This window comes from Panthera pardus, unplaced genomic scaffold, assembly GCF_024362965.1.
Source record: "Panthera pardus isolate Hobbes unplaced genomic scaffold, ASM2436296v1 HiC_scaffold_8, whole genome shotgun sequence".
Taxonomy (NCBI): domain Eukaryota; kingdom Metazoa; phylum Chordata; class Mammalia; order Carnivora; family Felidae; genus Panthera; species Panthera pardus.
The window spans coordinates 17164572-17179171 of NW_026527013.1; the positions used below are offsets into that span (position 1 = coordinate 17164572).

General features: G+C 39.8%; 1 protein-coding gene across 4 annotated transcripts in view; it reads right to left on the reverse strand.

The window, feature by feature from the left end:
- SMARCC1 (SWI/SNF related, matrix associated, actin dependent regulator of chromatin subfamily c member 1) overlaps positions 1-14600 on the reverse strand; it is a 172199-nt gene that overhangs the window by 41458 nt on the left and 116141 nt on the right. For 3 of the 4 annotated variants that reach the window (XM_053897597.1, XM_053897600.1, XM_053897599.1), the window contains exons 22-24: positions 9399-9454; positions 5415-5529; positions 4424-4578 (exon numbers count right to left, since the gene is read on the reverse strand). In XM_053897597.1, coding sequence (XP_053753572.1) covers positions 4424-4578; positions 5415-5529; positions 9399-9454 — 326 coding nt within the window. The remainder of the gene's footprint in view (positions 1-4423; positions 4579-5414; positions 5530-9398; positions 9455-14600) is intronic. The other variant, XM_053897598.1, reaches the window with a different exon arrangement.

Below are 14600 nucleotides of genomic sequence, written 5' to 3' on the forward strand. Positions count from 1 at the left end.
CCCTTCACAGCCCAGCTGTGAGCAACCTGAGCCAATGTCACATGGAACAGGGCTTGTCCAGTTGAGTCTGCCTGAGTTCCTCAGTCATAAAAATGATTAAGATGCAATACAGGGATGATGGTCTTAAGATAGGTTTTGTAATGGTTACATAGCCCTGGGTAACTGGGGCAGGAGCACTACTAACGCTCAAGCTAAGGATTCCTGAAGTCTGGCAGCAGTGATGACCAGGGCTTCCCCAAGAAGGGCTGTCGGGAGCTCACATCCCTTCACATACTGGCTTTATGGAACTTAAGAACGATGAGGGGCGCCTGGGTGGCTTAGTCGGTTGAGCGTCCGGCTTCGGCTCAGGTCATGATCTCACGGTTTGTGATTTCGAGCCCCATGTCGGGCTCTGTGCTGACAGCTCAGAGCCTGGAGCCTGTTTCGGATTCTGTGTCTCCCTCTCTCTCTGCTCCTCTCCCACTCGTGCTCTGTCTCTTTATCTCTCAAAAATAAGTAAACATTAAAAAGAAGTTTTTGTTGTTTTTGTTTTTTTAAGAATGATGAGGTGTGGGAGTGTGGCCCAGATGTGCGCTATGCGGAGAAATCACCTAAAAGAGATGAATGATACCACAAAGGTAACTTGGTTGTAACAGAGTTGAGGTGAACTTTACATAACAAAGCCTGAAGTCCAGCTGGTGGAACAGGAGTAGTTTTCTGTTTAGTCATATAAAGATGAAAGTGAATAGGTCTAACTATAGGCAAAATGATCCAATAGGTCAATTTTTCTTTTGGTTTTCTCTCTAGAATATCATCAAGTAAAAGGACATCGTTTCACTGATCAATGCACATAGTGTCAATCAATTTCAGCAAACACTTATCTGGTAAAGCCTTATGACTACAACGTACAATGAAAAACTTTCCTATCTCAAAAAAGAATTTCAGGCAAAGGGGAGCAAGTAAGAGGTATCTCTGAGAGGTGAGAAAGAATCTTCCTGTTACCCCAGAACTAATATCTAGTTACCATGAAGACAAACCTACTTTAGCCATTTCAAGATATATAGGAATGGGGTGGTGACAGAATAAATCTAAAGAAAATGTCTGTAAATCTTACGAAAATGTGATCTCAGGCACCTGGGTGGCTCAGTCTGTTGAGCATCTGACTTTGGCTCAGGTCATGATCTCATAGTTGGTGAGTTCAAGACCCACATTAGGCTCACTGCTGTCAGCCTGTCAGTGCAGAGCCAGAGCTGGCTTCAAATCCTCTGTCCCCTTCTCTCTGCCCCTCCCCCACTTGCACTCTCTCAAAAATAAACAAACAGTAAAAAAAAGAAAGAAAACGTGACCTATGCTATCTTGGAGGAATTGAGTCCTGCTGATGCTGAATAAGGAGAACATTCTAGTTTTTAAGGTTTCTAATTTATTCTAGCAATAGTTCTGAACTTTTCCTTCCAGCTAAAACTAAGCACCCAGATGGAAGGGATGTAGAGCACCCAGCCAATGGTGTTCCTTCCCACACCCACACACCACTCTTCAGGTAGGTCAATTCACAGCTTGTCGGTAGATGCAATGAAGAAATGGATATGCTACCAAAGAGTCCCTCATATGGCAAGGCTGGGGAAGAGCCAGAATGCATGCCCACCGTCCCTATGTGTTTTGGAGCTAGATTCAGAACCTCTAATTACTACTCCATGTCAGTGTGACAAACAATTAAAATGTATCAAGGAAAAGTCTTAAGAACAAAGCTGTTTATAGATACAGAAAAACAAAAAGAGAATAAGAGAAAACTTGGATTGGCTAGATCAGCTGTACTAATTACAGTAATTTAAGTGAATTCCTTACCCTTAATTCCCATGTAGCACAAAGATGGTTATGTGTGCTGTGAAATGCATCAGACCCAGCTGTTAAGTGGCACTGAACAGTTCATGCATGCCAAGTCATGTGTCACACGCATGTGTATCACTCACAGATCTGTGGAAAACACAGCTGTCATGAGAATAAAGATCTTCTTTCCCAGTTATTAGAAACAAGACTGAGTGAGGATGATGGAGTGAAAATTCGGTGACCTGGAAGGAAAATGTTCTTTGGACTCTTCTAAACCTTGCACAGAACATCTAAGGAGCAGGGCAATTGCTCCATAAAAGCAGTTTCTCTGCAGTAAAGGGGTCAAACAGCTGTGGCAAGGTGGTCAGAAGTACACAGCACACAAACTTTTGTGCCCAAAGTTGCACATGTTAACAGCTATGAGGCCATGATGTTTTTCATCAGCTATGAAAACAATTTATGGTCATCTACCATTTTAGTTCCTTCTCCAGCAACTTACAGTGAAGCTGACACAGTGGCAGAAGGAGGAGAAATAATGGAAGAGAGAGAGAGAGAGAAACATCTCTATGAGAGGGAAGAGGGTCCAAAAAAGCCCAACTGGAGATCACACAGTGGGTTCTATCTGGGAGAACCACAAGGAACAGTTCTGGATGGACAGGCAAGAAAGGACGCTTGAGAACTGAGACAGACAGGTCCTGATCATGAAAATCTTGTGAATTCTACACTAAAGAGTTTGAAATTTTAGCCTGAGAGAGATAGAGAGCTTATTTAAGAAAGTATCATGTTCCTATTTGTATTTTTACAGATTCTTCAGAAAAGCAGTAAGTAGTCCATTGTATTAGAAGACAGGTTAGCAACCATTCTTGGGGGGCGGGCGGGGGCGGGGGGAGGACGGTAACCAAAAGGGAGTATGAGGAAGCTTCTGAAAGGCTAGGAATATTATGCTGCTTGAAGTGGGTGTTGTGTGTGAGCCCACAGGTGGGCTCCACCTGTGAATAATTCACTAGCCGTAGACATATATATCTACTGATACAAATGTAAATTATCAATAGAAAATTTCAAAAATAAAAAAGATTACTTTGCTAAAGACAGAGAATGGGCTGGAGGAGATAGGCAGAGGATGAGGGATGCCAGCCTAAGGGGAAAGTGAAGGGCCCGGGCATTACCAGAGGCACTAATGCACCAGGAAGGATTTGGTGGCTGAATACCTATGGAAAGTGAAAGAATGAGGAGAGACAAGATGACCTGAGGCTGCAACTCTGAAGACTGGTGGATGGCTGTGTTGTCTCCTGATAAATGTCACAAAGGACAGAGGCCCTCCTGGCCTCCAGCTCACTTATGAAATAATCCCAAGACCATCCTTAAGGTCTCTAAGATCCCTGGTAGCAGTCTGAACGAGAACTTAGCTCTGAGGCAATGAGGTGCCAAAGGGTCCAGCCTGACAGGAGAAACAGAGAATCAAAAAACTGCTTCCAGTGAAGCAGCAAAACCAAATGAACAGGAAACAGCTGTCAAATTGGCATCCAGAGAAGTACTCACTCATCCCAAGAGACAGAGAACGGTAGAGGAGAGAGAATACCTAATACTGCAACTAAACCACCATGAAGATCGGGAGGCATCTGTGGAAGAGACTGGGAAGTAGGAACACACAGGATCTCCAGCTCTTGTAAGAGTCAGCTTCAGCTGGGGCTACTGTCTGGACTGACTGTGCCCTGTAAACACCCTCCTCCTCACTGTCCACACCTAGGCCTGATGTGTGGGAACTCAAAACAATGGTCTTGTGGTTTAAACTGGGTCACCTGTGGGTCTGTTATTAAATCATGCACCACAGATTAAGCACTTGGAGAAGTAGTCTGCAGTAGCTGAACAGTCTACAGGTACTAAAGGCCATGAAAGAATATCTTTACCAATGGATTAAGAACAGCTCAAGATAAAAAGATTAGGTATGTTCCAGTAAACGCTCCTCAAAACGTGGGAACCTATAATGGAAGAAAGCTACTTCAGAGGGTAGGATGGAGAAGGGGTGAAAAGGTTTTTCAAAACTTCACATATTCATGCCTGGAATGTTTTAAAATGCGAAAGCAACACAAAGTGGGAAAAATAACATTCTCCTTTTTTTCTTAAATATGCTGTGAAGCCAATACTAGGTTATAAATAGAGAAAACCACCCCCAGAAAAGCTGGCAAATTCAAGAAGAAAAAGTTATTTTAGATCCCCCTCTTTCCTTTCAGTCTGTAAGAGCAGGGTGAAGTATTTATACAAGGAAACAGATTTTTGTCTTAAAAATCACAAATATTTCAATCGAACAGAAATTGGAACAGTAGTCTAAGACAAGTTCTGCAGGCAAATGTGAGGGACTTTAAGTTCGGCTACATCTCTGTGGTCTCCATGAGCTGAGTGGAGCGGTATAAGCAAGGCCTGGAAGGCAGCCCCCCTCTAGGACCAGATCTGCGACTCGCCCCCACCCCTCCTGCCTGCACAATTCTTAACCTAGAAATGCCGGTCAAGCAGTCATCTCGTGTTGGGTGCAAGGCTCATTATACTAAACTTTCTCAATAACTGACAACAATGCAACCATTCACGGCTGGCAAGAGCCTGGAAAGGGCTGTCAGTGGCAAACCTTGGCTTTGGTTGCAGCTGAAGCAAGAGCAGCTGCTGCGGCCGTGGCCACATTTCCTTCGGAAATTTCATGTTCTACTTTCTTCTTCCCGAGATCGCTTTCTCTTTCTTTACAAGTATCAGTGAGTTCCTTGTTCTCTTCAGTTTCCTTTTCTTCTGAAAAAAATCAGAAAGCCTTATTACCAGTGTGCCCCATCTCAATAAGCCATCTTACTTCTCACCTCCGCCACATGACAAACTAGGACTGAGGTTACAAAGAGATCTCAGTGCCTCCTTCTTTGTAAGACTTTTGCAGAGCCATTCCATGCATGTAAGGGAGCCTCCATCTGAGATGGATTTTCTAAATAGTATGCTTTGTCTTTCCTTCATTTCTCTAAGCTCTCTGTGTAGTTCCCTAGGATATAAAGGGAACTAAGCCCTGCCGTAAGACCAAAAAGATCAGTCAATGAAAGGCTCTGAGAAACCCTAGTGTCTGGAGGAAATGAGAACAAAGCACTTCCGCAAGCCTTCTGAGACAGGCTCGATGGATCCGCCAGCCACTGACCGTGACTTCTGTCACAATGAGCAACTTGTTTGTCTACATATTACTGAAAACAAGGTAGCCATTGGTATTAGCACTGGTGCCTAGGAGCCAAATAAAACTCAAACTCGAACACTTGTTTATTGTTACATTAAGAAACAAACCCAGGGCTCAGTCAGTTAAGCGTCCGTCTTGGTTGTGGCTCAGGTCATGATCTCACGGTTGTGGAATCAAGCCCCATGTTGGGCTCTGTGCTGACAGTGTGGAGCATGCTTGGGATTCTCTCTCTCTCCCCCTCTCTGCCCCTCCCCTGCTTACACTCTCTTTCCCTCTCTCAAAATAAATAAATAAACTTAAAAAAAAAAAAAAAAACCTAATGAGTGAGGAAAATTTCTATACAATTAAACTGCTCACAGTTCTCCAGGGCTTGTCAGTTTTACATAATAAAGTCTAAAGAGTTTCCTCAAATTACCTGATTTGGTATCCTCACTAACTTCACTGTCCTGCTCCTTCTCACTATGTTTTTCATTTTCTCCATCTTGTGCTTTATCACCTTCATCTGTTTCGTTTTCCCCTTTGTTTTCTGCCTGAACGAGGAGGTATAAAAGAAGAGAACAGAGAGTGAGCAAAAAAACCCAGTCCTTCAACTAGTGATATTATCTAAGAGTAACAAAAGATTCCATTATTTTGGGCAGGGAATGCACTAGGGCCTTGGAGGCCCAAGGGCCTTGGAGAGAAGAGCTAGAAATCAATACATTCAAAGAAACACCTTTCACTACCTCCACACCTGAGTGCTCACATGTTAATAGGCCTCCACAACACACAGTCCCTGCACTCTTTGTGCCCTGTGCTATAAAGCCAGGGTCACAATGTCCAAAGGAATGGCATGGAAATTCATTTATGTTATTTACTGGTTAAATAGAGAAATACTTAATAAACAAATGAATTACTGATTACCTGTCCAAAAGAATCAAGAGCATTTAAAATGTACATTATCAACCGAGAAGATGGAATACTGCCAAAATTAAAAGCTGACAAAGCCTTTAATACAGTCATTTGCTAATGGTTTTTAGTAAGAGCCACAATAGGGCATCAGTGATTATGCTCTGGGGACTGAAAACTTCAATTCTTCTGGTTAGAATTTGGTTTCATTTACTGACTCTGAAATCCTTGTGACTTTGGACAAATCATGTAACATTGTCTATAAAATGAAGAGATCATCATTGACTTGATGAGACTGTTTAGGAACTAGATGAATTCACAAATGGAAAGTACAAAGCACAGTATGTTGAACAATGTAAGAATTATAATTAATTTTACTCTTATCCTCATCCTGTCCTTATCTATATACAATTTTAAAACAACACACGTAATCAACACCTTAAATCGCATATTGTATATGTTCACTCAAATACTGAGTGAATGCTCATCAAGGCTTCTAATCTTATCTTTTTTAACTGAAGTATAGTTGATGTAAAATGTTATATCAGGTTCAGATTTACAACACAGTTGACAATTCTACACATTACACAATGCTAACTATGATAAATCTACTTCCTGTCCATATATTATTACAGTACTGACTATATTCCCTATGCTGTACTTTTCAGCCCTGTGACTTATTTATAACTGAAACTTGTACCTTAATCCTCCTTTACTTATTTTGCCCATCCCACTAACCCCCCTTTCCCCTCTGTCAATCACCACCTTGTTTTCTGTATTTATGGGTCTATTTCTGATTTTTTGGTTTTGTTTTGTTTTTTAGATCCCATATAGAAGGTTTTTTTTTTTAATTTTATTTTTTAAAATTTACATCCAAATTAGTTAGCATATAGTGCAACAATGATTTCAGGAGTAGATTCCTTAGTGCCCCTTACCCATTTAGCTCATCCCCCTTCCCACAATCCCTCCAGTAACCCTCAGTTTGTTCTCCATATTTATGAGCCTCTTCTGTTTTGTCCCCCTCCCTGTGTTTATACTATTGTTTCCCTTCCCTTATGTTCATCTGTTTTGTTTCTTAAAGTCCTCATATGAGTGAAGTCATATGATTTTTGTCTTTCTCTGACTGATTTCACTTAGCATAATATCCTTCAGTTCCATCCATGTAGTTGCAAATGGCAAGATTTCATTCTTTTTGATTGCCGAGCAATACTCCATTGTATATATATACCACATTTTCTTTATCCATTCATTTATCGATGGACATTTGGGCTCTTTCCATACTTTGGCTATTGGTGATAGTGCTGCTATAAACATGGGGGTGCATGTGTCCCTTCGAAACAGCACACCTATATCCCATGGATAAATGCCTAGTAGTGCAACTGCTGGATTGTAGGGTAGTTCTATTTTTAGTTTTTTGAGGAACCTCCATACTGTTTTCCAGAGTGGCTGCACCAGTTTGCATTCCCACCAGCAATGCAAGAGATCCTCTCTCTCCACATCCTCGCCAACATTTGTTGTTGCCTGAGTTGTTAAATTTAGCCATTCTGACAAGTGTGAGGTGGTATCTCATTGTGGTTTTGATATGTATTTCCCTGATGATGAGTGATGTGGAGCATTTTTTCATGTGTCAGTTGGCCATCTGGATGTCTTCTTTGGAGAAGTGTCTATTCATGTCTTCTGCCCATTTCTTCACTAGATTATTTGTTTTTTGGGTGCTGAGTTTGATAAGTTCTTTATAGATTTTGGATACTAACCCTTTATCTGATATGTCATTTGCAAATATCTTTTCCCATTCCATCAGGTGCCTTTTAGTTTTGCTGATTGTTTCCTTTGCTGTGCAGAAGCTTTTTATTTTGATGAGGTCCCAGGAGTTCATTTTGTTTCCCTTGCCTCTGGAGACGTGTTGAGTAAAAAGTTGCTAAGGCCAAGATCAAAGAGGTTTTTGCCTGCTTTCTCCTTGAGGATTTTGATGGCTTCCTGTCTTACATTTAGGTCTTTTATCCATTTTGAGTTTATTTTTACTTTTGTGTATGGTGTAGGAAGTGGTCCAGGTTCATTCTTCTGCATGTTGCTGTCCAGTTTTCCCAGCACCACTTGCTGACAAGACTGTCTTTATTCCATTGGATATTCTTTCCTGCTTTGTCAAAGATTAGTTTGCCATACGTTTGTGGGTTCACTTCTGGGTTCTCTATTCTGTTCCATTGATCTGAGTGTCTGTTCTCGTGCCAGTAGCCCATATAGAAGTTAAATGTTAACGGTAGTTGTCTTTCTCTGACTTATTTCCTTATTCTAATACCCTCTAGGGTCTATCCATGTTGTCGTGAATGGCAAGATTTCATTCATTTTTAAGGCTGAGTAATAATATTCCTGTGTGTGTGTGTGTGTGTGTGTGTGTGTGTGTGTGTGTGTGTGTGTGATACATACTTCTTCTTTATCCATTCATTTATCTGTGGACATTTATGTTGCTTCCATATCTTGGCTACTATAAATAATGTTGCAGTGAACATAAGGATGCACAGATCTTTTTGAATTAGCATCTTCGTTTTCTTTGGATAAATACCCAGTAGTGGAATTGCTGGATCATACGGTGGTTCTATTTTTAACTTTTTGAGGAAGCGCCACAGTTTTCCAGAGTGGCTGCACCAATTTACATTCCCATCAACAGTGCACGAGGGTTCATTTTCCCCACATCCTTGCTAACACTTTTTGATACTAGCTTTTCTGATTGGTGTGAGGTGGTATCTTGTTGTGGTTTTGATTCGCATTTCCCAGATGATGAGTGATACTGAGCATCTTTTCATGTGTCTGCTGGTCATCTGTATATGTTCTTTACAAAAATGTCTATTCAGGTCCTTTGTCCATTGTTAAATCATGTGCCCCTGATCTTGAAGAGGCTGTAAAGTTCTATATTGCCTCACTCACCTTGTGTTTATAGCCTCTCTGAGTCAGAGATCAAGTCACAAACACATGGGGCACTTTGTTGCCTTCTGCACATTAGCTTCAGTGTCTCCTCCATGCCAGTGGAATCTTCGATTCCCTCTCCTCTATTTCAATTTTTATATAGTTCTACCTGCTTTTTAAAACCTACTTCAAATGTCGCCTTCTGATTAAGACTTTTCTAACCATTTTCCTGCTGGCAGTTAAATCTCCTACAAAATTCCTTAGTATTCTATAGTTTTCTTCTGGCACAAATATAGGACCCAACCCTATAATTCAGTATCTGTAAAAACCACAATTTTGTATTCACTTCCCCAACTGTGCCTAAAAGGGATATAAAAGAAGAGGCTCAGGAGTGGATAAATCTTCCTCGAATGAGTAAGTGAAAAATGTCCTATGTTATGCTTTGTGAAAATTATACCTTATACCAGCAAAATCCAAATGGCTGACAGAATCATCTGTAGTTCCCTGAGAGGGATCAAAGACAAAAGACAAAATAAACCCAAACCGTTATGCTACGAAAGGCATGCTCTCTCTGTGTCTTTTCTGTTGTAGAAGAATTCAAACAGACTTTCACCTTTTCAGGCTGCTGAACATCGGTATCTGTTTCCATTTTTTCCTCCTCAGCCCCTTCTACGAACAAAAGAATAAGAACAAGTAACACAATATGGAAAAAAGGTAAAAGCTTTCACACAGCTGTATCTGAAATACAACTATGTGCACTAATGAGTCTCACAACTGTATGGCTCACAGAAGTCCAGCATAAAACACAAACTTCATGATTGTATTAATTTAAAGTTCAAAAACAGATGAAAAGTAATAGTGTTAGAAATCAGGACAGCAGTTAACCAAGGAAGGGGTGGGCAAGCAAAAGTGGGATAAAGGAGGGGCCTGAGGTGCTGGTAATGATTTGTTTCCTGATCCTGGGGCTCTTTACATGAATGTGTTTAATTTCTGAAAATGCATGGAGCTGTCCAATGAGGGCTTTTATTTTCTGTAGGTATAAAAATAAAAACCTCAAAAACATTTCAAGTAAAAAAGAGCAAAAAAAAAAAAAAAAAAAAAAAGCCCCAAATAATTTATTTAACCAATGCTTAATGAGTGTGTGCATGTGTGTATCTTTTTAATTTTTTTTTAAACATTTATTTTTGAGACAGAGAGAGACAGAGCATGAACGGGAGAGGGAGAGAGAGTGACACAGAATCTGAAACAGGCTCTAGGCCCTGAGCTGTCAGCACAGAGCCTGACGTGGGGCTCGAACTCACGGAGCGCGAGATCATGACCTGAGCTGAAGTCGGTCGCTTAACTGACTGAGCCACCCAGGCACCCCTGTATATCTTTTTTTTTCCTGTATTATCTTTTTTTATGTTTATTTATTTTGAGAGAAGACAGAGACAGCGTAAGTGGGGGAGGCGCAGAGAGAGAGGGAGAGAGAGGAGCCTAAGCAGGCTCTGAGCAGAGACTGACTCGGGGCTCAAACTCATGAAACTGTGAGATTAGGACCTGAGCCAAAACCAAGAGTCAAATGCTTACCCGACTGAGCTACCCAGGCGCCCTGTGAGTATATATTTTGAGTCAAGCACTGGAGAAATACTGCAGAGCTAGGTATTCACTGAGCATCCAGAGCATCACATACTGGCCAGAGAAGACACAAACCAACAAGTCTACCACATACATGCACGCATGAGACCCTGTGAGAAGCACAGAGGGCACAACCGTTTCAATCAGGGAAGGATAGATGGTTACGTGAGCATTTTCTAGGTGGACATGGTTGACAGGGTGGGTAATACAAATATAGAGAAGGACATTTCAAGGAAAGAGACTGAAAGACTCAAGGGTGCCAGGGAAATGTCGTTGGTGATGACTTTCAAGGGGAAGGTAGATAGGAAAAATCAGCAGGGAGATAATGCTGGTAAAGGTCGCATGAGGAAGAGCCCTTAATGTGGTACTAAGGGAGTCTTAACTATATCCTATAGGTAAGAAATTAATCAAGATTTCTAAAAAACAAAAACAGTATAATCAGAAATGTGCTGACAACTCAGAGCCTGGATCCTGTTTCCGGGTTCTGTATGTCCTTCTTCTCCGCCCGTTCCCAGCTCTCACTCAGTCTCTCTCTCAAAAATAAATGAACATTAAAAAAAAAAACAAAACCCAAAACAAAAACAAATATTTTACATATGATGAGGGTTTGCTGTGGTTTTAAATAAAAACATCTAAATAACCTACAGCTTAAATCTTTATAGTATCCTCTTATAAATGATAAGACTAATAATATTTATCATCAATGAGAGTATTTAAACATATTTAAACAAACATACTTAAAACTAACAGTGTCAAAGTTATTGAAAAGGAAAATCCCTCTTGCTCTAAGTCTTGCAGGTGGAACCAGACCTCGCTTCCAGAATTCTGACTGACCAGGAGCTCCAGGGGATATGGTAGTTTGGGATGTCATGAATCTCACATAAGGTAGAAAATTACAACCTTCTAAAAAATGCCAAAAGGCTACAGTACCAGAAGTGAGACCAGAGTGTGGAAGAAGTGGGGCCAGGATCTATAACTTGGATCCTGTATCTGGGATCAAGTATTTGGAAAACTGGAGGGGAAGGGTCACACCCAGACATATTTGCTTGTAGTAGCTCACCATCAGGAAGCTGAGCCCTGGACTAGCCAGCTCAAGGGCAGAGAAAAGAAGCCAGGATTCCTACACAGAGCCAGCCATAGGGTTGGCCAATGGGATCTCAAGCCAATGGCAACAACCCCTAGCTATGAGAAGCAACATCCTCTGCAGATAGTCTTTCCAATCCCAATTTTAGCCGTTTAGAGCAAATGCCAAGAAAGGAAACCACCAAGACTGGGCAGAAATATTAATCAACAGTTTCAGCACTCAAGGACTGCCAATAGGAGATCTGAATCCCGAACCTTGGCACAGCCATGGATGCAACAGATAAGTAAAAGAGAGAATCGTAAAGATCTCTAACCAACAAAAAAATATTAGAGATATGCAGAGATTTTTTAAAAAACCCTAAAGATCAAAAGTTTTTCTAAATGCTTTATCCTTCAGGCCAGTCGTCTGCAGAGGCAAAAAACCAAAATGAAACAGGACACCTGGGTGGCTCAGTCAGTAGAGCGGGCAACTTTGGCTCAAGTCATGATCTCACGGTTCAAGAGTTCAAGCTCCACGTTGAGCTTGCTGCTGTCAACACAGAACCCACTTCAGATTCTCCATCCTTCTCTCTCTGCCCATCCCCTGCTTGTGCTTGCAAAAATAAATAAAACATTAAAAACAAAATAAAACCAAAAAAATTTTTTTCTAGAAATGAAGTCAGAGAAAACAGATTAAACTGGGTGAGAAGAAAATCACAAAACTATAAAACACATCTAAAGAAATGATCCACACAGAGACTACTGAGATGGGAAATATGAAAGCATGAAAGCTAAGCTAAACAAAATCAACAGTGGCTTTCTTCCATAATACAGCCATCAAAAATAGAGCATTATTAGAAATAAAGGGTGACAATGTATGAGAAAAAGGTTTAATTCACTAGAAAATGATTAACTTTTTATACTGTTAAACCTAATAAAAGAGTGTCAAATGTGTAACACCCAAACTGATAGAATGGTAGGGCGGAAATGAAAATGTGCCTCACAACAGGGATTTGAACATACTTTTCTCAATTTCAAGCTCATGTGGAACGTTAAAAAATACTGATCACAAATTAAGTCAAAAAGCAAGTTTTAACAAATTTTGAAAAGTCAATGACACACAAGCCAAGGTTTCTCACCATAATACAATAAAACTAGAAGTTTAAAATATACATGTAATTTCTCTGTGCTTAGAAACAGAATTTTGGAAATCAGTAAATATAGCACGAAAAGGGAAATGTAAAGTCTTCTTAAACTTACATTAGAAAAGAAAAACATGCTCAATGTTTACACATTGTGTTCTTGATAAGCAGGAAAATGGTAACAGAATATAGAAGGTACACAAACAACAAGAAAAAAATCAAAGAAATATAAAGCAAAAATACAACAGAGATAAAACATACACAATAGAGAGAATCAATATACCCCAAACTTGGTTCTTTGAAATAATAAAGGCAATAAATCAGTGTGACACATCGGGAAAAGAGAAAGAAGTCACAAAATAATTATATTACGACTGGAAGAAAGGTCCTAACTATTAATAAGTCAAAAGGGAAGTGACAAAGTACTACGAAAACTTTAATGCCGAATAGAAAAATTAGATTAAATGAAGAAATTACTGGGGCACCTGGGTGGCTCTGTCAGTTAAGCGTCCAACTCTTGGTTTCAGCTCAGGTCATGATCTAACGGTTTTGAGTGCAAGCCCCACATCAAGCTCTGTGCTGACAGTGAGGAGCCTATCTGGAATTCTGCCTCCCTCTCTGCCCCTCCCCCACTCGTGCTGGCGCGCGTGCTCGCTCTCTCTCTCTCTCTCAAAACAAACAAATGAATGAATGAATGGACAAATTATTAGAAAGTATTTTACCAAACAGATTCAAGAAGAAAAAGAAGTCCTGAGGAGTCCCATAAAAAAACAAACAAACAAACAAAAAAACTGGAATAATTAAAAAATTTAAACAAAACCACCACAGGTCCAGATGTTTTTACTGGGGGAGTTCTACCAAACTTTTAGGGAAGGGAGGATTATAATGTTACTTAAACTTTTCTAGAGAAAAGAAGAGAGAATACCCCTCCCCATTCTCTGAGGCTAGTATAACCTTGATTCACAAATCAGATACAGACAACAAATAACGAATATTAGAGGCCACTAGGCTAAATCTCATTCATAATCACAATGAAAATCTCCTAAGCAAAAAATCTGAAAACAGAACATGGCAGTGTATAAAAAAGGCAATACATTATGACAAAATAATAGGATAGTACCGGAAAAGTAATTTAAAATTTATAAATCTGTAAGTTTATAGACTTATTTGATCACACCCATTAAGTGTCTGATAAAACTCAGTATCTTTCATGACAAGCTCTTGGAAAACCAGGGATACAAAAGAAGTTCCTGAGCCCTCAAAACTGTTATCGATAATCCTAAAACGAATGTCATCCTTCCTGGAGAGATGCATACAGTATTTCCTTTGAAATCAAGAGTAGGACATGGGTAACAGTATTACTATTTCCCTTCAATACTGCCATGGAAGTTGTAGCCCAGAGTGTCATTTAAGAAAAAGAAGAAAAGTAGTTATGATTGCAGAGAATAAAACTGTATACCTGAAAAAACCTGCAGAAAAGTTACTAGAAATAATCACAGGGTTTAGCAAGGCGGTTAGCTATAAAATTAACATACAAAATCAACCACATTTCGTATGTTAAAAATCAATTCCAGGTAAAGACACATGAAAAAACAAAAGCTAAATGGTATCTTAAAAGTGGTAATCATAAAATAAAGGACTAACTTTGGTCAATTAAAATTAAAGATTTCTTTTCATTAAAAGATGCCAAAAGGAAAGAACATGTAACCGAATGGTAGAAAACACATGCAGTACAGCAACTAGATCAATAGATCAGATTTCTAAAGGAAATCATAAAAACTATTAAAAAGTGACCAAATAACAAAAATAGCTGTGTTACAGAATGATATATGTATGCCCAGTAAATAGAAGATACTCAGATCAGTTATACAGAGATGTGTAATTTGAAACCACTATGGACTTCCAGCCTCCAGAACAGAGACATAAATGTTGTTTATAAGGCAAATAAATAAATAAAACCACAACGGAATGTCACTTTATACCTACTATTATCA